We start from the raw sequence: 25,423 nt of genomic DNA, 5'->3' as shown, positions 1-25,423 counted from the left end.
AGATTTTGTTTTAGTTTGGCGAAAATTCTATTCATAGAATTGTTTATCACTATACCAAACAAGTTACGGTTGATAGAAAAGGTTTAATTTACTGAAATTAAATGAAACACGACTCCAGCTATAAATCGTTCTGCTTGTTACAGCAATTATGAGTATGGATTTAGGATTCATCAAATCACGCAGAAAAAAATGATTTGTCAGTTTTTGTTCAAGTGTATATAACTCCATTCTATATTTGATCCTTAAAAAGAATTTCAAAAAGAAACAACAGGAAATTTTTTTCTAAAAGTTATCGTGAAATGAAATTTTTCCTCACATTTTCGACAAAATTATGCCGTTCTTTAACAAATAAACACATTTTTAAATGAAACTTTCACAGATCGCTAATAATACAATGAACTAATACTTGTTTTATAAATATTACGAAAAAACTATTCACATTTATTTCATACAATTTTTGAAAACGAAAGAATGTTTTCAATGTTTTAGACCTTTGAAAAATGTGGGAAAAATATCATAATACAATAAAACATCGTTAAATTTCAATCCGTTGAAAAATTCGAGGGCCAGCAATTATTTCAGAACTTGTGATAAAACAAATAACTCGCGGCATGGTTTTTTCATACGCACCGGGTGTTGCGAATCGCGCATTTGTCAACGCTAATGGAATTTTCCAATGCATTGCACTGTCTGGCAGCGGTTTACAGAAAAATATGTTTCCATGTGGAAATAACTTCAGGACTAACGAAAGTGTCAAATTCAGATAACCCATTTCGTATACACAGCAAATCGTTTTCCGAGATCGCAGTTTCATCGGGCAGCCCCTCCTCAGTTGAATGCTTGCATCAATTGCTTGACGACTAACCTATGACGAGAAGCTGTCATAAACTAGGTTAAAATCTTTAGCCAACATGTTCAAAAAGGAAGACTAGTAAAAAAAATTGAGGCAAAATATGTTCAATAAAATTGAATTGAGAAAATGGCAAAAAATATACTCCAGAGGTAAAACTTGAACATGCAAAAATTTTGCAACTCGTGAACCCATTCGTTTAGATCACTTTCAAGGCAAGACATACTTCGGATACATTTTGGAGGAAAACCATGGGAAAGGTGGGTAATAGTACGCATCTCATGGTGAGCTCATATTGATGTTTGTCACAGTGTTTTACGATAAACATTGAGATTCGGTCCTATTAGCTTCATTCGGCTACATTTCACCTTCCCTACTAATCTCAATCTCTCGGCTTAGCGTTTCTGGATTGCGGAGAAAAAGCTTTATATCGTTCATTTCTTAAAGAATCACATTTTTCTTCATTTAGTAACAATTTTCAGGCCACAACAAAGTCATTGTCGTTTTTTTAATTGTCGCGTTAAATTAAATTTCAACGCGCGTGCGGGTCGTAATTGAAAAATTCACTGCCTCAAAAGTGTTGATCTTTCCACTTTGAAACTTTGCCAAGATTTAGTTAAACCCCAAAGGCTTTTTTTTTCAACAACAAAAAAAGAAAAAATATAAGGCTTTGAAATTTTTTTATTTGTTTATAATTATTAAATTTTTTCATTAAATTAACTTTAAAGGCTGTTTTATGAAATCGCTTGTTTGAAAGCTAAGGAAAAGGAGCACATTTCATGTCTTGGACGAATCTTTGTATCTTTATTAGATTTTACAGTATAGGCTGTTGAAAAAAGGCTCGTTTTTTAAAACGCGAAATTTCAAAAAATCATATCTCGAAAATTCCACGTACCATATTGAAATAAAAAAATACGTGTCGAATATTTTAGAGTTCTTTACAGTAAAAAATAGTTAGATGAAAAAAACCCATGAAAATATGTTTCATACTTTTATTAAATAATTTTGGATACTAATTTTGACACCAATTGATTCAGATTGATGCGAGTAGTTCACAGAAGCATGCTTTAGTGTTTATGTCACACAGTCAGCATAAATTTTCCAAACTATTGCTTGACATTTGCGTTGCCTATTTGTATGAGAACAGTGATGCTAATCTAAAAAAAGCCATCGTAGTCCACTTAGTGGAATTTTCATATATCTTGAAAAATCACCATAGGGGAAGTACATGAAATTTTGGAAATCGAAAAAAAAATTTTGATGCCAAAAGGCTTATGATTGCATGAAACGTCGAGATTTAGTGTCATCTCGAAAAAAATTTTTTTTTTTTAAAACCGACTTTTTGGAACTTAGAAGTCCCAGAAAGTTGATTTTTTCAAAAAAAATTTTTTTTGAGATGACACTAAATTTCGATGTTTCATGCAGTTTTAAGAGTTTCGGTATCAACAAAAATTTTCGATTTTGGAAATTTCATGTACTCCCCCCTATGGTGCTTTTTCAAGATCGAAAATTGTCAAACCTTTAACACCGGGCAGCACCCCTTAAGCATGTCCGATTTAGGTCAAATTTTGCATGAAGGCTTTTTTCGAGGTGCTTAAACTTTTGAGCACTAGAATTTAACGAAAATAGAGGTGATCCCAAAATTTTGGCACCCTTATATATAAGAGCTGTAAAAATCAACGTGTTTTGTCGGTTAAGTCACTTATACCATCATATATCTGGGACCAAAAGTCACAACCATTTGATCTTCGAACTCAATGGCCCGACAGTAGCTTTCAAACGAGCCCAAGTTTGTTAAAATCGGTTCTGCCATCTCTGAGAAAATTGAGCGCGTTCAAATACAACGCTTTTTGTCGGTTACGTCACTTATACAATCACACCTCCGGAACCAAAAGTCACAGCCATTTGATCTTCGAACTTGATCAATGGCACGACAGTAGCTTTCAAACAAGCCCAAGTTTGTTCAAATCGGTTTAGCCATCTCTGAGAAAATTGAGCGCGATCAAATATCTTCGAAAAGTGCACACACATACACACACACACACAGGCATTATCCGATCTCGTCGAACTGAGTCGAATGGTATATAACACTATGGGTCTCCGAGGCTCCGTTCGAAAGTCGGTTTTTCCAGCAATTCTAATACCTTTCTATAGAGAAAGGCAAAAACTTTTAGGTGGTTGATGTTGCGTGGAATGCCCCATATATAATATATAAAGTGTGCCAGGTTTATCTGGTATGCGAGAACCGATTTACAAATTATTGTTTCAAAGGTGGCGTTTATGTGAAGGTTTTAGGCTGTATTACACAAGAAAAATCCGTCTAGAATTTTAAACAATTGTTTTGTACGTAATTAGAAATTTTTCACTTAATGCATGCTAGATCATAAACGATTGTTTGACGCGTATCGAGTTGTGCAATGCTTTCCCGCTGGAGAGCAAAATATGAACACTAGATTATTAATGGGCGCGTAGGGTCTAACACTTTTGAAAAATCATTCATTTTTGCTGTGTATTATCTTATAACAAAACACTTCAAGTATGTTTTGTCCAATTTTCAAGCCTATCGTACCAAAACTCTGTCAAGCTCTCAACATTATGGAGTAGTTCCATTTGAATTCGAAGTATGTTTTGGCTTTCTCATATAGAAAGGTAATGCAATCACTTGAAAAACCGACTAGTAAAAATTGACCCGGAGGACCAAGTGTCATGTATCATTCGACTCAGATAATCGAGCTGAGCAATGGCTGTGTGTGTATGAGTCAAATAATCTCACTAGGTTTTCTCGGATATGGCTGAACCGATTTTAAAAAACTTAGATTCAAATGAAAGGTCTCACGGAACAAACTTTGATTCAAATGAAAGGTCTCCATACGGAATTCCTGAATTTCATCCGAATCCGACTTCCGGTTCCAAAGTTATAGGGTTAAGTGTGTTCAGTATTGTACACCGTAACTTAAACCGGCGAAACAAATAACGTAAAAAAATTCCAAACATGTCTTAAAACTAGCCATTATCAGTAGGCAACTAAACAATCCGATTCCGGCATTCCTGGTTCTCGGTCTCCGATTCCAGAAGCACCGGAAATAGTGGTAATATAATCCAAAATGTATTTCATTCACTTTTCTCAGCGATGGTTTGACCGATTTTCACAAACTTAGATTTAAATTGAATGTATAGAATTCATGAATTTCATCCAGATCCAACTTCCGGTTCCCAATGTATAGGGTAAAGTGTGTGCAGTATTGTACACCGTCACTTAAACCGGCAAAACAAATGCTTTAAAAAAATTCTATACAGGTCTCAAAACTACACAAATTGATAGCGAATATCAGTAGGCAACTAAACAATCCGATTCCGGGTATCCTGGTTTCCGATCTCCGGTTCCGGAAGCACCGGAAATACTGATCATATATTCCAAAATGTATTTCACTCACTTTTCTCAGCGATGGTTTGACCTATTTTCACAAACTTAGATTCAAATGAAAGGTATCACGGTCCCATACAGAATTCCTGAATTTCATTCGGATCCGACTTCCGGGTAAAGTGTGTTCAATATTGTACACCGTCACTTAAACCGACGAAAACAAAAACTGAAAAAAAATCTCTAAACTGGACTCAAAACCGTTATTCCCAATCTTAGGGTCAAAAGGAAGGTCTTATGGTCCTACTCAAAATTACTGCATATTGTCGGATACAACAAAAATTTTAATTGTCGTTTAGAACACGATAGCAAAATCGTATCAAATATTAAAAATTTAAATAAAAAGTAATAGAGTTTGTACGTCATGTTAGTTGGTGGCCTTACGAACCGACTTCGATTATACCGGTTCTCGGTTTCCGGTGCTGGAAGTACATTCAAGCCCAAACGTTTTTAATTAGCCTACATATGATTCAAATTATATCAATCCATTAGAGACGGTGCTGGGTATATCTTTCTATCATAGTCGGTTTTTACAGAGTATTTCAAAATTTCAAATTTCACGTTCAAGTGGCTATGAACAGTTTACCAATTTTTCTGTCTTTCATCCATTTTTTTTATTGTTCAATAATCGAATTTTGAAGGCACACTACTTAAGCTCTATGATGCCGAAGGCAGGGTTCTTTCGTCCGTTTGCTCACAAACTGTTTCGACTTTTGCATGTATTTTGTTTGGGTCATTTTGAGACCTTCAAATGGGAGCACGAAAAACACAGCGTACGTTGTACCCATTTCGAAAAAAATGCTGAAATCGATTTCAAAACAAATGCCAGTTGATTCATTTTAACGGAACATGAAAAACAACACACGCGAACAATCATGGCCACGCTATTCTGGGTGAGTGCTCGAATTAATTTCCATCCAAAGTAAATTTTTGAGCGATAGGAAGTTCATCGGGGCATTTAATCCGAAATGTTTGCAGTTTCGTTAGCTTTATATTGTATTTGACACTGTGATACTGTGGTTTTAATCACTCTAAGATGAGCAAGTGCAGAATGGACAGAAACAAGTGTAGAAAGTACAGAAACAGGTCCAGAAAGTACAAAAAAATAAAGAAAGTACTAGAACAAGTGCATAAATGAGAGAAACAAGTACCGAAGATACTAGGAATAGGTACAGAAAGTACAGATAGTACATGAACATGTACAGAGTATTGTAAAAGGTACACAAAGTTCAGAAACTGGTACAGAAAATACAGAAACAAGTACAGAAAGTGCAGGAGATTCAAAAATAAGTATAAAAAGTACAAGAACAAGAACACAAACTACAGGAACCGGTGCATAAAATACAGGAACAGGTGTAGAAAGCACAACAATACAGGAAGTGCAGAAGCAAGTGCAGAAAGTACAGAAGTAAGTGCAGAAAGTAAAGGAACAAGTTTAGAAAAAAGTTTATGTTCAAAACGTTATCGTAATCGGGGTACCAACTGACAAATTCAAAGATGAACAAGTTTTCATTCTACGCATTGCTATGATACCCACTAATACGCCATTTTAATTTGAACGTAAATTTCCCAATCGTTAGGAGTTGATGGCGTGAATTTTGAGTGTTTTTTTTTCACATGAACTATTGTATGTTGCCTGTTCACGTGTCGGAAAACTATTGGTTTTATATATTTTTAACGAAAATAAAAACCATAAAGTTGCTAGTCCCAACCTCTGGTTTAGTTGGGAAAACTGTAATAGAGCATTAAAATAACTTCTTTTTCAATAATCATTAAAATTGATTGAAAATAGTTTGAATTTATTTACATCTAATCTAATATTATTGCACTACGAAATGTGCATGGACCCGCTACTTATAACATATAATTTTCCTTTTTTGTTTGTGAATTAGCATTAGTTTGATTGGTACATTGCTCTGAGAATTGCGAATTTTGAACACCGCGTAGGACATTCGAAGTGGGTGTCAAGTCAAGTCACTTTGTGGAACTTTCGAGATAAAATTTTCTGAGCTGAAACTATTCAACACAAACTTAAAACATTCCAGATCCGACAACTAGAAGCGTTGCGAAAAAATAAACAGTGTATTTAGATATGAACTGCCTCAAGCTTAATTTTATGAAACCAAACTCTAGTACTCATAAGAATCATAGAACACTAGAGAACATATATTTCGGAAGCTATTTAAAAATTTTATGAAGCTATCGATTACTGAAGATTTTGTTACCTTATTAGTCACCGAAGGTAGTTTTAAATTTTACTTACCTTACCTATCAGTCTAGTCCTATGTGTTCTTTGCTGTAACTAGCATTCGTCTCCATGTAGCTCGATCCATGACCGCTCTTCGTCAGCCACTCAAGGCCCGGATATTGCGTATATCCCCCACCCTTGAACCTTTGAAGGATTTGAAAAGTACACAAAAGTCTACAAGGGAACACGGGGAGATTCAAAAGCATCAAATATTTGCCTACGTGATCTATAAACGCTCCCACGAACGTGGAGCGAAATCCATTAGGTCTGCCACAATTTTATCTTGGTCCACGAGGCATTGGCTAAAATAATCGAAACAACCGCAAACCGCGACGCTTGGTCGTTAACTCTACAATTCGCCTACTAACCCATTAAGCCACATTCAGGTAAGATTAGATATTGATCGTTGTGAGTTTGTGCTTAGGACACGTAACCGAATTTCAGTTAATCCATAAATGATCCCACCTTGAATCGGCCAGTAAGTCGAAACAACGTTAGTAAGAACGATGCACCTCGGCGCATTTAAAAGTTGCTACTCAAGTAGAGCTTTACGTCTACTTTACGGTGTATGTGGAACTTCTAGTTGACATAACAGTTCAACATGAAGTGTTATGCACCGACAAGGCGAAGACGAAACGTGAAGAAAAATAAAAACACATTGTAAATTAGCTCGTCGTCGTTAGCCGAGAAATCGACTGATCACGCTTTTCCTTCTAACAATAAATTCGGTGTCCCACCATTAATAACACACATGAACTCATAAATATGTTTTTTTCCGACTGTCAGTAGTTTTCCTTCTTGTTTTTTTGGGAGTTGTGAAAACTGCTAACCATAACAGCTGTGTTTTATAGCATTGTTATTTAATCTACAACAACAGCGCTATTCAATGAAGAACTAGCTCACATGAATCATTTATTCGTTCAATTAGGCTTTGATATTTATATCGTGAACCAGAAACTTCACTGGCATATGACAAACAAATTCGAATATTTTTCGTTAACAGCAACTATGTCGAAACAAAACCCTATTCAATGGATTACTAGACAGTTTCCCTTACGAATCATAACGGTATCGATTAAATGTATTATTACTTACTTTTTTACTGGACCGCTTATAATAGATTCGAGGATGCAGTACACACAGATACCGATCGACTGCCATACATACTAGGATAACAGCACTTTGTTGCGATAAAGCTCCACGTAGTAAAGCCTGCCGGGAAGGAAAATATCCATAATTAGCTTTTCCGTCAACCAAACAATCAGTAAACGTAGTCAAACTCACCTGAATTTGGCAAAATATTTCACCGTAAGGCCAGCAGTGGAGTAAGGCAGGAAGTGCCCCGAGGGGAATGATCAACAGCCCGATCGCCAAGTCGTTCAGAGCCAACGATGTCAACAGGTAGCGTGGCTGTGGATGGATGTAGGCCGCATATCGTCGACTGTTGATGACAATGATCACCATTAGATTGGCACTAATCACCAGAAAGGTTAGGAACACGATAAACAACGCCTGCAGTACATCCAGGGGGCCAATCTGGGCGAAGAAATTGCCGGTGAAACGATTACTCGAACAACTGATATTATTTATCGCTGGTGCCACGAGATTTTTGCCAGCTTTCAGATCCATTACAACAACAACAACATTATCTGAAATGGAAAGTGCGGAAACTCAAATTAGCAAAGAAGTCATTGGGAGTGCCAGAAGCGACTGCTGAAGCAGAAAACAACACCAAGCATAAATGTATGTCATATACCAAGCATACTCGCAACTTGTCCGTCCCTGGACCGAGTAAACAAATATCCGTTCTGGGAGTGAAGGGCAAAAGTTAGCCTTTTCATTAGTGGAAAGTATTAACTGACCTAGAAAGATCTGGGATAAGAGATGCAACCGTCGAATTGTGGGTTGGAATAAGTTTAAGACTAGGGCTTTCGTACTCCTAATGAGTTTTTTTGTTTTTTTATTATGAGACGAAGGTTTATTTGCCTGTTGAAAAATCATTAACAACCAGTATTCTCCCACGAGCAAATAATCATACGTAAGCACATAGAAAGACTCGAATCAATGCAAGATTATCTTGTCTATGGTAATACTATTCTCGGTCCTTTTTTTTCAATCCGACTGGATTCAATGTATCACTCTTTATGCCATATCCCTGCTTGGGTGACATAATCCAAAGAAATCCTTCAAATCTCCCGTTTCGTTTCCCTCTTCCTTCAGCGACATTGAAACCACTTGACAGTATTTACAGTCGGTCGGAGGAAAGTTGCTCTGCCGGATGAATGTAAACCTCATTCTCCATCCTGCGAACGGTGGACGGTGTCTGTATGACCCACTTGGAAACTTAAGTGGGCTCGAAACGTTCACTCTCGGTCAACGACGAAGAAGACAGTCAGTCAGCACTTATCGAAATACTTACACATCTTTTCTTTTTTTAGAAGCTGGCAACAGAAACTTTCGTACTCACCAACAAGCAAATTTAATTTGAATGTTTTGTCTTTCTCCGGAATAGGGGTGAAGCAATACAAAACCACAGATTCAACCAAATTGATCTGTTGGATAATTTGATTTGCTATCTGGAAGATGCTGTTGTTAGTAGTAGATTGGTGCCTAAACAATACGGCATGAAATGAGTTCTGGTAATTTATTTGTTGATTTATTGGATATTTACTGAAATAAAACTGTTTAACTCAATTGATTTATTAATAGAATTGCTCAAGTGTTTACTTATCATCTATTTTCGGTTTACGAAAGACACCAGGACTACCGAAAAATAAATTCAACTGCTATAACTTGTAGAATACAAATGCTATGCACTAATTAGTTTTTTTTTTTTTTCTTTTGAAAATTATTGTAGCAAATCGACGAGCTATGAACTTTAAAAACTAGTTGTATCAGATAAGTTATTTTAAGAGCAATCGAAAAAGTTGTGAATTTACTATTGTACTATAACTGGTTGTCTAGCAGTACACTACAGTCAATCTAGTGTCTGTTCAAGATTCTGATATTATTTAACGTTTCGTTACCGTTGGATAGGAATAAGTTGTACCAAAGATAACAATATAATTTTTTTTTCATACCATCTAATATATGATCCGAAATGTATGATTAAATTGTCAGTAGTGTGAGATAGCCATGAATAGCTAAAAATTAGATATCTCAAACATTTGAAATCTTGAACTAGACGGTTTTGATGCAGTCAGATACATATCAGTCTAACTTTTTAACTGCACGAATATGAAAGAAAAATCATAGTTGAAATTTAATCATCTCTTCGTGTGCATTATAAAGAAAAGGACCAAGACAACAAATTACTTGCAGGAGTAGAAGCATTGTTATCCGTCGGCAGCGGAATACAATCACATTCAAGGAAAAAAGCACTCGATTTTTTAACATGGCAGAAATTCAACAATTCGGCTCTTCTAGGAACCTTAAACCGATTCTAGTACACTATTTAAATTTTTCATAGGTTGCTATCAGAGTATAAGAGTCACGCGAAGCGTCAAGACGCGCGTGCGAGCTAGTTCCATTTAATGTATCTAATTTGTGCCAGAAAGTTAAACTTGATTAACATGATGGAAACATGATCGAAATTGATAAATTTTCACTTAAGAGATAAGGAGTGTATCGAAAATAAGCTTTCCACAAATTTTTCTTTCAAATTATGATGAAAAACGATATTTTATTCAAACCAAAAATTGATCCTTCATTGTACGAGGTTAAACTTGAGCATAATGAAAACCGGATTAAATTTAAGTTATTTCTTCACGAATATTCGAACTTTTGATCGAACGCTCTTCATCAAGTTCCGGACAAGTGTTGCATCGCATTTTGTGGACGCTTGAGCCCCAATTTTTTTGAACTCCTGCATGTTCCCAGCTGCCTTACCAGTCTTCTTGAAGACCATCTTCACGATTGCCCAGTAACGTTCGATGGGTCGAAGCTGAGGGCAATTTGGTGGAATGATATTATTTTCAACGAAATTTAAACCCTTCACAGCAAGCCAATTGAGAGTGGTTTTGGCATAGTGAGCCGACGCTAAATTCTGCCAAAACAGTGGAGGTGTACTATGCTTCTCATATAAAGGCAGCAATCTCTCCTGGAGACACTCAGATCGATAGATTTCTGCATTTATAGTTCCGGTAGTGAAGAAAATGGTTGACCACAGGAACATATTGCTTGCCATACCAGTATCTTTCGACCGAGTTTCTCTACTTGAATCGACCTGTCCGCATCGCTCACATCCTCCTCAATAACGGCAGTTAACACAGTTAACAACATTGTGGACTGAGGGCAATTTGGTGGAATGATATTATTTTCAACGAAATTTATACCCTTCACAGCAAGCCAATTGAGAGTGGTTTTGGCATAGTGAGCCGACGCTAAATTCTGCCAAAACAGTGGAGGTGTACTATGCTTCTCATATAAAGGCAGCAATCTCTCCTGGAGACACTCAGATCGATAGATTTCTGCATTTATAGTTCCGGTAGTGTAGAAAATGGTTGACCACAGGAACATATTGCTTGCCATACCAGTATCTTTCGACCGAGTTTCTCTACTTGAATCGACCTGTCCGCATCGCTCACATCCTCCTCAATAACGGCAGTTAACACAGTTAACAACATTGTGGACCTGAAAGGATTTTTGAGTCCTCCTTTACATAAGTCCCATCGTCCATCAAAACGCATGCATCCGGACACTGCAAAAGACGCGAATACAATTTACGGGCCAAATCACGTATTGACATTGATTTTTTCTTCAAGACTAGAGATACCACTTTCTGGACTAGTTTCGGGTTGGAAAAACCGGGTTTTCTGCCTCTTCCTGGTAGCTCATCCATCGAATAGTGTTCTCCAAACTTATTAATGATGGTTTTATCACTGGCATGATGAATTCCAAACCGCTTTGCCAATTTTCGCATAGTAATACCCTTCTCACTTAGCCATGTGTCCAGAACCTTAATTTTCACTTCCTTTTCAATACGCGACATTTTGAAAACGCGGAATTTCAACCGCACAAACAAGTAAACATACGAAAGCTAACAGCCAAACACACAGCATGCTCTGATCTGAGCATAAAAAACATCACAAATACATGAGTACAACACGAATGTATGTGGATAGCTTATTTTCGATACGCTCCTTATTCTTCCTTTACTCTTCGATAATGAACAGATTTCACTTTCCTGTAGTCCTATGTAAACAACATTCTTAGCATGATGTACATTTACACTTCACAAAGTTAAAAAGTACTGAATTGTATTTTACTTACCAACTTGAGACGGATAAGACTCACATTTAAAAGCATTTTTGCTTCTTCGCCGGCCTGACCAACTTTTTAATTCTATTTATATTTGATAACTCTTTACAGTTGTAGAAAATAACACGTCAGTCCATGAGTCGGAATAATTAAAAAATGGAATATTTCATTGATTATATCCAGTTTATTTTATTTCATTTGATTACATTCGGTTTATTTGATTTCTCGAGGCTGTTCGCAAAAAAATTGAAATTTGATAGTTTTAAAAAGAATGATGGGTTCCTTCGAAATTAAATCGAAAACAGTTTATTTAATCGACTTTCTTCGAGTTATTTCTAAATTAAATTTTTTTTATGCCAGATGCCTTACAAATCCATGAAACGTCGAAATCTGTTGTTATCTCGTTTTTATGCGAATTTTCAAATGTATGCTATTTTTCTGCAAAGTTTCAGAGTATTGTGGTTTTCATGAGAGTTTTCAAGGTTATGCGATTTGTATCACCAACTTAAAAAAGACTTGAATAAATAATACACTGAAGTCATTTTTTATGCGAGTTTACGTATCGCATAAGAAAACGCATAACGCTGAAAATTCGTATAAAAAACCGCATAACACTTTGCATAAACTTTGCATAAAAAACCGCATACCTCTGATACTTCGCATTAAAAAAACCGCATAACTCTGAAAATTCGCATAAAACACCTCATAACTCTGAAACTTCATATAAAAAAACGCATAACTCTGAAAATTCGCATAAAAAAACCTGTTTCAATCCACCTAGTGGTGTAATGATGCCTTTCTCATATCAATCATACTATCATATATAATACTGTGGTATTCTTCAAAATAATTTTCTGCGATTATTAAAACAATAACCGAAATCAGTTTGTTTGACCGTCTACTGATAAAAACTATTAATTGGAGAACATTTGAGGTCGATTTAGAAAACTTTATACGGGTTTTCGCCCTTTTCAGTGATGGTATAAAATTTTTAACACCATTTACCCTATATTTCCGGATCTGGAAGTCAGATCTGGATGAAATTCAGGATTTACGTATGGGTGCACAGGAACTTTCATTTGAAACTAAATTTATGAAAATATTTCTCACCATCTGCGAGAAAAGTTAGAATACATATTTCCATTTTTTTGCACATTTTACCCCATAATTCCGGAACCGAAAGTCGGATCCAAATAATAGTCAGGAATTTTGTATGGGACCACAAGACCTTTCATTTGAATCTAAGTTTGTGAAAATCGGTTAAGCCATCTCCGAGAGAAGTTAATGCAAAAAAACGATATATACACACATACGCACATACACACACACAGACATTTTGCGTACTCGACGAACTGAGTCGAATGGTAAAAGTCGGTTTTCACAGTGATTGCATAACCTTTCTATATGAGAAAGGAAAAGCCGCATAAAAAAGACCTTAGTGTATTACTCTCTCAACGAACGATATCACGTTTAAAATCGGAGTAAAATAAACGTCAAAAATGTGTCTGTCCTTATTTTTTCCGATAGTGTTGGGCCTTAATTCAATAATGTCTGCAATTTCTCGTCAATGTATTTTCGTGGCACAGGGATATTTAGCGAAATGTCCACTATGCCAAACCTTAAAAACGTATGCATATTGCTTGTGACATTTAACATACAAACAAGCAAACTTCAACTCACACTCCTGGTACATTTGAAGTAAGCATACGGCATATGTTTGTATAGTGTCACACGGGTTCAATGCATATATTACTGGTTTTCAATTTGAAACGGTTATGAGCCCAGTTTCGAAGAATTTCTACGTTGTTTACATCGTCACTTTAAACGGCGGTATGAAATTTTCTACACTCTTTTCGAAGTTCGAGTGCACATTTATCATTGGTGCTTTTCTCATATACAAAGGCTATGCAATCACTGTGAAAATCGACTTCTGAACGGTGGCCCGGAAGGCCGAGTATCATATAGCGTTTAATTTAGTTCGTCGAGATCACAAAATGTTTGTGTGTATATGTATGTCTGTGTGCATGTGACAAATAATATCACTCAATTTTCTCAGAGATTGAAATGAAAGGTCTTATAGTCCCATACACTGCTATTGAATTTTGTCCCGATCCAACTTCCGGTTCCAGTAATATGGTAATATGTGCAAATCTATGAGAAAATGCGCAATCAATTTTCTTGGAAATTTCTCAGCCGATTTTTAAAAACTAAGATGCAAATGAAAAATTTAAATTTTTTTTAAAAATTCCTCAAAAATTTGATCCAGAGACGATTTCCGGTTCCGGTATTACGGTATTATTAGTGGAAGATGTTCAGTTTCATGAATATTTTTACACAAGCGATGGCGATACGATACGGCAAATTTTTTTAAAACTTACTGTTAAATAATCTAGTTGGCAGATCTTGTGGATATATAAACTAGAGTGACTATAATCAGAGTGGCGACACCTGTTCGTTTGGAATGACAGCTACCAGTTCCAAACGAGCAAACGACCTGTCAATTCATTGTAAAGCTAATGGAATGTTTTGAATTGTTGCCAACATTACGGATGAGATGTCGTCACTCTGGTTATAGGCACTCTAATATAAACCTACTGTGGGAATACTAGTTCTCAGCTTCCGCTTCAAAAAGCACCGATAATGGTGAAGTAAAGCTCCAAAGACGGATCTAATTTCGATTTCTCAGCAACGGTTAAAACGATTTTCTCAATTAATGATTCATGCTCTCATTGTTTTGAAAGATACTGTGCAATTTCATTCAGATCCGACTTCCGGCTCCAAAATTATATGACGATGAGTGTCAAAACTTTCAAACTGTCTTTCAAAATGACGATGCAAAACCGCTACATGCTGGTACGGAAGAAGAAAATACCACGGCCTTTCGAACGAAGCACACAACGTGCTTTGTTCAATTTCGTATAGCGCACAAGGTTGCCATATTTATGTCTATATTTTTTAGGAGAATAATCAATACATCTGTATCGGGGATTAAAAATTTTTCGTTGAAAATCTGTTAACGAAAATGATAAAAAATTGAAGCGAAAAGAACTGAAAGAGTTATTAAATCGAATCTGGAAATAACAGCTACTTTTTGTTTAGAGGTGGCGTATTGTAATGTAATTGGCAATCATTTCTGTAATATTTTCCAATCTGTGATATTCTCTTTTATTCAATTTGTATCCAGTTCATAATAACGATTCTATTCTACAAAAGTATATTTATTGCCTTTCTCATAAAGTGGAAAAATTGATTTGGTTCAAAACTGATTCAATTTATAGGCTATATTAGTTACTTGCTAAACCACCGACTTTGGCTGTAATTCTCGTTAACTTGAAACAACTGTTTACAAATTAAAAAGGTTATGTTAGCTTATACCCAAATAAAGTTACTAATTTTGTCTCTTTATATAATCTTCTAGTGATATTTATTAAAATAGAAATAATATGAGAATGGCATCATTACAGCACAAGGTAGATCAAAAAATGTTTTTATTGCACATGGTAACTATTTTCAGATTGTCATTTTTCATTTCTCGGGCCGATTAAATGTTTTTTTTTTTCTGTTACTCTGTGTATCTCCGAATATATTCTGTGTTATTCTGACTTCAATAACAATAATCCAAGGTTTACGTATATGTATTCGAAAGATATATAATACCTATTTTTGACTTTTTGAAAAAAATCCGACAATAGAATTAGCAAACGACAACCACAATAGAGGGCCCTCTCATATGTTATTACTTTGAGAGACTTTTCCAGACAATCTTTATTGTGGATTCTAATCCAAGTAGTAGTAGTATCTTCCATTAAACCACAATAAACGAACAAAACAAAAGAAACAGCAACGTGGTACCGTTTGCTTCTTTTGCTGTCATTTCTTTGCTTGACATTTAATGACGTCGGCATGCTTGTGCTTGACGTTTCCCCGCTATCTGATACGGTAAAGTAAACACTAATTTGATATTGCCTTACGACAGACGTTGCACCAGTTATTCTTACGATTTCTGTTTGTGTCCTTTTTACCTAGTTAAATGAATGAGATGACTTTCAACGAGACAATAAAAGAGTTGATTTGTATTACTTGTTGAATATAAAAAAGAGTGATGAAAGGTAAACAGAGTGTCCTTACTTAATAATATATGCGACATGACTGTGGTTGAGATAAACTCACCCTCGCAGGTGACATTATGTAACAATACAAATTTACAGATTTCCACGAAAATAGATATCTGCTAGTATCGACCCCAGTAGTGTTTTTTTATTATTCCTTTTTTCCAAATGAGCCAACATATTCAGATGTGTAAAATGTATGTGCTTGCGGAATGGCACTTGGAATAATTCATGATAAACTGCTGCACAGCTTGGAATTCCGTCTAAATAAGCGCCAAACGTATCATGTTTCGTCAGTATTAAATATTTAGTTAAGATGTTGTTGCCACGTAGTGTACGTATATGAACTGAAGTAACGAAATGCGCGGGTAAAGTAGTTTTTTGTTCTTACAGACTGGATACAATTTCTTTATCTTTATTCCTGTGTGGGCTGAAATCTGGATCAGACTGGATACGCCGAAAGTGGGCGGGGCGCGTGTGGCTGGTGAAAAGAAAAATGAGCGCGTGTGTGTGTCTACATTGATGTACTTTACTAGCCAGCAGAAAGATCTCAACTTTTTCATCTCTCGGAAAATCTGTTGTTGCAAGATGCTATGGAACTAATAGCTGCGGGCAGTGTACTGTTCTATGAAATTTTGTGCTCCAGTATATGTAGGCAGTCTTTACAGAGTTGATAAACATGTATAAACAAGACAGCAGTGTGAAGTAGCTAATTCAACTCTCAGTTTAGATACTTTGTCGCATTCAATTTTACATTTTCGATGAAATTCAATTCACTTTTGAAGATTTTGGAATTATTTAGCAACGAACAATCAGTGATCGTCAAAAATATATTCATCTACAGATGACAGATTTATAAATTACATGTTCTGAAATGTAAATAATCGTAGATGGAATAACAATAGATTGTCAATCCTTTTTTTTTTGTTTCGATTATAGAGGTTTCAACCTTCATGTCATTCGCCTCTGACCCTATGAGCGGAGTTGAGAATCAAACCCAGGTGTGCTGCGTGAAAGGCATCGACTTATCCATCACGTTATACCTTATGATCAAAAAATAATCTGAATTTTCATTTTAGAATTCCCACGCTTGTCCAATCGGTAAACTTTTATTCTCTCAACGTTGGTAACACTTTTATACACATTCTGTCAAATTTTGACGCATATCGTACGATTAGTTTTTGTTTGGCGTCTATACAAAGAAGTTGAAAAATTTTCGTGTGGCGATTTTTATAATGGATGAAAATTTAGAACAACGTGCGTGCATCAAATTTTGTGTTGCAAATGGATTTAAGTGTTCCGAAACGTTGAAAATGTTAGAAAAGGCCTTTGGAGAATCGTATCTAGGAAAAACACAGGCATACGAATGGTATAAACGCTTCAAAGGTGGTCGTACAAGCTTGGATCATGACGAGATCCCTGGCCGCCCAACAAAATCTGTTACTGAAGAAAACATCGAATCGGCAAAGCAAATCGTGTTGCAAAATCGTTCTGTACCGATTAGAGAGATTGCTGTGTTGTTGGGCATCTCTTATGAATTTGCCGAACACATTTTAACTGATGTTTTGGGTTTGAAACGCGTCGCTTCTCGGCTGGTGCCAAAAAAGCTGAATTTCTTTCAAAAACAGCCAAAAAAGCTGAATTTCATTCAAAAACAGCGTCGTGTTGATGTGGCCAAAGAGATGATTTCCAACGCAGATAGTGACCCCACATTCATCGAATGCATCATAACTGGTGATGAGATGTGGATCTATGAATATGACGTCGAAACCGCACAACAATCGACCGAATGGCGCTTCGAAGGCGAGCCGAAACCATCCATTATAAAAGTCGCCACACGAAAATTTTTCAACTTCTTTGTATAGACGCCAAACAAAAACCAATCGTACGATATGCGTCAAAATTTGACAGAATGTGTATAAAAGTGTTGCCAACGTTGAGAGAATAAAAGTTTACCGATTAGACAAGCGCGGTAATTTTAAAATGAAAATTCCGGTTCCTTTTTGAACATAAGGTACCCGTCTCCCCAATCCCAATTTGAAATATTCGTAAATGTTGCTCGGTTCAGATAACGTTTAATTAAGCCAAAGGTCAATCACGATAGTAACCAGAAGCTTCACACTTAGCATTTCAAGACATATTCTATTCCTGGGATCACAGACTGAGTTAAGGCGCTCCAGTAATGACAAATTTTAGGTTAAGTATTTTACTTTCGCAGATGGTCACGATTAAAACTTTTTTTGCTGAGATTCAAACAAAACCCTTGTCTGAAATTTATTTATTCAAAGTGACTTGTTTGTTTACACTTCAGTAGAAGTTAGTGTCGGAGCCAACCACCAGAAAAAAATAAATAATTACATTGCCTAGAGCGATCGCAGCATCGATTGGGTAAAGAGCAAGTGGAAATTGACTTTGCTGTTCTATGCCTTTTCCCGGGATGGTAGCACTCTTTGTAGTTTTCTCCCTGCCTACTGCAGAAACCCGAGAGTAAGAAAGTTAGAAGCGCTAATGGAATGGTTTCATCATTTTAAGAATCTGATCGCAGTCAGTAGATGAAACGAGAGGTGCGAGAAATCAGAAGTCCTGCTGGCTAAATCATCCCCGAACCAAGTGAAACGGAGGGTACTTTCAATGATGAATTCGTATTTGTCGATTGATTGGGAACGGAACACAATTTAAAATTAATTTTACTGCACTCCTAATTTTTGCAAACATGACATCACATTGATTTTTTTAAGTTTTCTTCATTCGAACCAACAGAGAAATTATGATCAATTGTTAAAAGAATACTGAAGAGGATAGAAATTTTTTTTGGTTGAGGCATCATCAATCAAAGTAAATTTGATTAAACACGGCTGAGAAATAATAGTACTTCTAATAACAAACCAATTCATTTATTCATTGATCAATTTATTTTTATAACAAACAGGGTCGAAAGTAAAAGGTATATCGCTTGAGAGATTGAGTACGGTTGATTACTTCATTCCGGTGTTTCAATGCTCGCCAAACACAGTGTAAACACACTTTAAATATTTGTGCTAAAAGTACGTTGTTTTCCGATGACGCTTTACGGGTTGAATACATCACCTTTGAATCCCTATATCATGATACCTTATTAGTGAATATTGAAGAAAATGGATACTGGGTTCACTACTTCTAGTCAACATTACAAATGGTGTATTGAACCATTTTAAGTCACACCAATTCCTACGACGGTAAAGAAAAATTTCTCATATTGTCCACAAACAGAGGTCGTACCGCATTCCAAAACATGACACAGTCGAATTTGTTTTATTGTAATGCAATTCTATCCTTCCATTCATTAGACTACCAATATCTAAATGACAAATGGTAAATAAATTGATAATCTTACATTGATTAGGATCCCAGAAATGTTGCAGAAGAATAATAAAACATCGAAAACATTTGGAATTTCGCTGAGCACTCCACCAATGTCACAAAAGAAGGATAGTTGTTAGTATAAATCTCAATAATAGTGCCTACATAAACTATGAGACTTCTTGAATAAAGCAAAATGAAATTCCAATCTGAATACATCGGAATAATGATTCACAGAATTAAGGTTTTGTAGCTTAACTCTCAGATAATAAACGTAGAATCAAAGAATGTTTAAGGCTATAATGGTGTTCCCTCCATGAACTTTTGTGTTATTCATGCATTTTTCTGATATCCGTAAACTTGTCTGAATGAAATTGATTTCTATAGTACAAACGAGCGAAATTTTTGGAGTCACTAGACGAAAGATAACATACTTTTTAGCTCGATTTTCCGTTATTTGCAAAAAATATCTCTAAAACTACAAAACCATCGAATTTATTTTATTAATATTAATTGAATAGTTTAACAAAAGTATTTGATTGGAATTGATGAAACATTTAAATCATCTGTTTTAATTCTCCTAGGGGTACACAGATATATTATTTCTTTTGCTAAGGAATAATATTTCCTTAGTGTAGCATACAGGGCTGAGAAAATAAAGTTCAAAATCTTATCAAATCGAGATCACTGCCGAAGAAGATCGCTTGTGATCTTTCCCAATAAAGATCACTTCTGATTAGTGATGTTATTTGCTGGTTTTATTGATATTACTCCGCCAACATGGTATTACTGAATGAATTTGAAATACATCAAAAAACAAGAAATTTCAATGCGACCGACCAAACAAACTTTTCGAAATTCTTTCATTCTTTGTTTGGTTTATATTTCACATCTTCCGAAGGTTAAAAAATCGATAATTCCAAGCGATTGGTGCACCCAAACTCATATACATTGACTAGAATTGTCAGTGCATAATTTAAATTAAACCGTTGGAAGGCATCTTTTTTTTACTCATATTAGGCAAGATTTATAGATTTCGCTAATTTACTCACCCCTCCGTGCACTTTTGCTGATCACATCAGAAAGGATTTCCAGCATCATTCATTTCCGAATTTACAAGAAGAAGCTTTTACATCAATTCACGTTTTCCTATAGAACGTAAACGTTTATTGTGGAGATTTTTTCAGGAAATAAGGCAAAGCAGTAATATAATTAGGTATTTCAAAAATGCGCTCATTGAAAATATTGGACGTCACATTCCATTGTTTTGTGAAACACCCCCCTCTCCCTTGTGGCGTGACGTCTTTTATGGACAGCCCCTTAGCAACAAGAAAAATATTTGTATAATGGTTTTATTTGTAGATCTGAGCAGCCGACTACCGAGAATATTTATTGATTATTCTTTAAATATTTTTAATCCCACCTTCGTTTGGTCGTTTGTCTGAGAAAACTTAATGATTTATCTTATATCAATTAGTAAAGTGACGTGCAAACAAAAAACTTGCTTTGTTCACTTATTTTCATCGACATTACAAAGGAATTCTTAAAAAACTTTACATCGAATCATGAATAGAAACAAGAAAGTTCATTTTGACATGAACTAGCATAACCTTTTTAAGTTTTAAAGAGTTTTAATCAAAGTTTAGGAAAATTTTTTCGTAGTTCCGGACTCGGGTTTTGACAAAATTCAATAGCAGCTTATGAGTTCCGTTTTCTAAGTTTTCGAACACCTACGAATTGTAACTGTTTCGAGGCAAATTTAAATGAGTTTTTCCCTTTTTTGCATCGTCTCTCTGAATGAAAAAGCATTCAGAAATAGTTAAGCATGATTTTTTATAAAAATTGAGAATAAAATATGAGAAAACTGCTCGTTGAACGAAAAGACACTTAAGTGAAATAAATCAACCAGGTCAAAGGAATGAGAGAATCGAAATATTTAATCGCAACTGCTATCGCGAAATAATTGGTTATACCGAAATTTACCTACGCTTCATAAAATTATTATTACTCTACTTATCAGATAAAGCATTTTGATCCATACTATCACATTATATATTAAATTAACTAAACATCCAATGCAAAATTACCAGTTTTTATGAACGTGGGGATGTTTAACATTGAAATCACTAAGCTCAATAGAACAAAGTGAAGCTCATTCGATGTGATTGTTACAGTACATGTTCTAAGCAAGCACCTTTATTCTAGTTACAAGAAGTAATGCCCAATTAGCTATATGTGAAAATTTTCCAGCAAAACTTTCGCCAGTCGTTTTTAGCACATCCATAGTAACTTCCAGAGGCAAAACTTCCAAAACAAAGCCTTTTTATTTATTTCATACATACAAGCTTCACCGCGTCCGTGATAGACATCAGCTCGTTCTACTTGGCAACCTAACATACGTTAAGTGTAATAAAGGAAGTTATATTGTTTGAGGTTAAACAGGTCCTCCGATCGGTATGAGTATAATGTGAACTTTTGCTAACATGTCCATCGTACCGCAACTTTCCGTATGTCCAACAAGTATGACTTCCTGAATAAACTCGTGCTAGTAGGTTTCTGCTAAACTGTTCAGCCTGTTCACGAGTAATGTTTTGATATGGAATTGAATAGGGATCAGATTGCAGAAATAGAAAATATCTGTGTAACATCATGGATAGTGGTAGAAAATAAATGGATAACTTCACAGAAAGAAATAATGAAATTTACACGAGGTGTAAATCAATAGTAACATGGAATAGACATGGGTTGAATCGAAATTTTGATTGAAAACCTGCATCGATGCAATACTAAATTGAATTGCATTAAATTTTCAATGAATATAACTGTATCTTTCAATTAACGCTTATTTTGCGATTAAATTATATTGAAACGTACAGAATTGTAAAGTAATTTTATGTTTAATTACCTGCTCCAAATATGTGCATGAAAATAGATGTAAATTCACAAAATATTTTTATCTGTGTTACTCAAGGCATTTCGAAAAGGTACATACGTGAATCCAAGGAACATTTTTCTACTTTTTATTGTGATTAATCTGTTGGCCATTCGCCTCAAGCATTAGAAAAACATTCCTACTCCTAATGCTTGGATTAAAACACAAAGCCAAATTTATTGCATTAGGAGCTATTTTCCCTTCCATCGCGTTATTACGACCATATATTTTATTACAACTCTAACTTTAAATAGCTTTCACTTATTCCGATAACTATATAAAGTCTCTGCAACTGATTTCATAAGAATAATCAAAAGCCTCTGAAGCAGTCGAAACAACTTTGGAATTAAGGAGGTGATTTTCCTTAAATCTGCACATAGTTAGTGGATGCATCTGTACTTAGACTATCATTACCATACCCTTTGTACCACATATCAGGAGTAAACTTCCAGGAGAAATGTGCGACTTCCGCATAGTGCTTGCACATTAGCGATGCTTGTATGTATAGGGGTTTACTTCATAGGAAACAGAATTTAGGCGTGTCAATATGAATGAAAACGAGTCGGTTCATAAAATTGAAAATTTAACAATTTATATATAACTATAAATTTTTCCAAATTTTATTTCACATACGTATACTAAACTTTGAATACCAAACTAAAGTAACAGAACATCCCTACTCATTCATTCGCATTGCTGATGCCGTTCCGTTTAGGTCGCTTAAATTCAACACACATTATAAAGAGAGATATAACGCTCACCGGAGGTCTATAAGGAAAACCCGGTTGTCTGCACAGTTATTCACGAGCTTTCCTCCCGTTCAGATGCTGAATTGTTTTGCTGGTTAGAAAATGAACATTTTTACAACATTGAAAAGGAAACACGGAACTCGACCCATATCGTTTACCCATACCAATCACGAAAGCTTTTTTCCCGTGAAGATGTTCGATAAAGCATTTTTAAGAGTTTTCGACATTCGAACTGAACTTATAGCTTGTCCATCAAAGCTATCTGAGAGCGATTAATTCAATTACTCAAGATAGTATCACCCGTACAGTACGATTATGTGTATAATATCACAACAGAAATGACAGGATTTATGAGTTCACTGGAGTACCATTTTTGCATAATATTTCGAGAAGCTTCTCCGTACAAATTACAAGCGAGCGCGATCTGATGGAGCTGATATAAAAAATTGCATAACAAATACTAGGCGGTATCGAACAGCAAAAAAATTGACTCCTACTGTGTTCGTTTATGGATTGTGGATCCAACTTCGACTCCATAAATTTGTCTGCCTTTGTCAGTTATCTGGCACGCGTAGTATCCAGCGAATATTTAAAAATCGAGCAAATCCTCATAAAAATATGTTTTTCCTGACTCAACATCAGTTGGTTGAAGCCAATAGTGATGATGAACAAATATTTTTATATCGCTGATAAAAATAGTGTAAATGAGAAACCCTGTTCAAAATAGGTGTACGGTGACGAATAGCACGCAGTGTTATATCCGAAGACTGAAATCAATATTATTATATTCACCCGGTTTTACTTATCTGATGACAAACTTTTCATTTACATCAATGAGTTAAAAATGAGCTATTGTGAGGAAAAAAGTGCACCTAATAACTTAAAATCCATAACGATGAGCTGTTTAAATCAAACAATTACTCAATTGCTCGTACAGTGCGGTACTTATGCAACTACAATGTAAGTAGTTTTGGCAATTTTTATGTACGTCTTGGTTTTCCATTTACCTATACAAATTCAAAATACTGAAAATAAAACCGTACAAATAGTAATTAGCTCGAAAAAAAATTAACCAGTAGAAAATTCAATTAATAAAAAACAGTATGTAATTGATTCAGCTTTTGAAACAAATTACTATCATGGTTTCCCTCACAGGGACGACAATTTCATATACATAAGTTATTGCATTTCATATAGCCCAGACGCCAATATACAAATGAACGCACTTCACATAACCATCATTAATATTGAACCGATTTGCACCAGTGTTTTTAATAGAGTGAGAACCCAGTGCATGCAACACGAGTGGTGTTTTCTTTTAAGTACGATGCGTGAGAGTCAGCAGGAGTAATAAATATATTTCAGATTATGTCTGATCGCTCGCCGAACGTCCGAAATGTTGGCTACAATAGCACTTGGCAGGACGCTCTATTCTTGCCACCGGGCTGGTTTGAAAGCTTGTTTGTGTTCTCTCTAGCCGAGTACTGCGCTCCTGTTACTTCTGTGTATGAAATTCAAGTTAAGTGTGGATATTTTTGAAACTGCTGCATGAAAGATGCTTTGTTATTGTTTTTTATTGTCATTATAATTGTTTTTAATCACAGCATGATCGAACTTGATCAGACTGCATATAATCCCTCCGCGCATAGGACCAAAACCAAAAACGGTATAAGAGTACGAGTGGGAGCTAAATTGTGAGTGGGAGCAAGAGTGCGATTATTTATGAGGACACTGGTCAGTAAGAGTGTGCACGCCGACGAATTGGCCAACGAAAAAATGAGCGGTAGAATAGGAACGATAGGTGCTCACAGAAGAGCACTGCGATAACAAAATGAGCACACTCTCACGGGAGTTTTTAGATGTATTGATGGTACACGAGTGATAATTATTTGCATAATATTCATATGATATAAAATCAGACAGACCCTTCAAGGCTGTCTTGAAAGGATTATCAAATGATCAGAGTATTGATGAAATTAAAAATGAACTACAAGAATTGCTTGGTTTTGCCCCTTCCCAAGTAATACTTAAGAAAAAAAAAGCGAATGGTACTTCTAAACCACGCTCTGAAATTTCCCATGAACTTTACCTAATACACTTCAATCGAAGTGATGTAAACAATTTGAAAACTTTTGAAAAAGTACGTTTCATTTCCCACATTAAAATTCATTGGGAACATTATAAACGGCATAATCGTATTGCAAACTTAACGCAATGTCGTTGCCAAGGCTTCGGCCATGGAACCAAAAATTGTCATATGGATATACGGTGTTTGAATTGTGGTAAATCGCATTCAAAAGACGTTTGTCCAATGAATGAAACCACTGATAAATTTTCATGTTCAAATTGCAATGGAAATGTGTCAGGGAAAAAATTTTAAACGCTCGTTCACTTCAGGAATCAGGAATCAGAACAAATTGGCTCAAATGCCTTGCCATCAATTTGTTTTTAGCATCATTTTCCCAATATATAAGAGGGAAGGATTGAAAGAAAATGGTAAGGGTTGGACTAGGAGG

At 35.5% G+C, this 25,423-nt stretch overlaps 1 protein-coding gene across 2 annotated transcripts in view; it reads right to left on the bottom strand.

Annotated features, from left to right (window-relative positions):
* LOC131437820 (trace amine-associated receptor 1) overlaps positions 1–25,423 on the bottom strand; it is a 149,846-nt gene that overhangs the window by 57,737 nt on the left and 66,686 nt on the right. For both annotated transcript variants that reach the window (XM_058607423.1, XM_058607422.1), the window contains exons 2-3: positions 7,804–8,168; positions 7,615–7,731 (exon numbers count right to left, since the gene is read on the bottom strand). In XM_058607423.1, the coding sequence (XP_058463406.1) occupies positions 7,615–7,731; positions 7,804–8,148 (462 nt within the window). In that variant the 5' untranslated portion in view covers positions 8,149–8,168. The remainder of the gene's footprint in view (positions 1–7,614; positions 7,732–7,803; positions 8,169–25,423) is intronic.

Source organism: Malaya genurostris, chromosome 3 (genome assembly GCF_030247185.1).
Source record: "Malaya genurostris strain Urasoe2022 chromosome 3, Malgen_1.1, whole genome shotgun sequence".
NCBI classification, from domain to species: Eukaryota; Metazoa; Arthropoda; class Insecta; order Diptera; family Culicidae; genus Malaya; species Malaya genurostris.
Note: the sequence above shows the minus strand (reverse complement) of the source record. Positions and strands in the feature narration are given on the sequence as shown.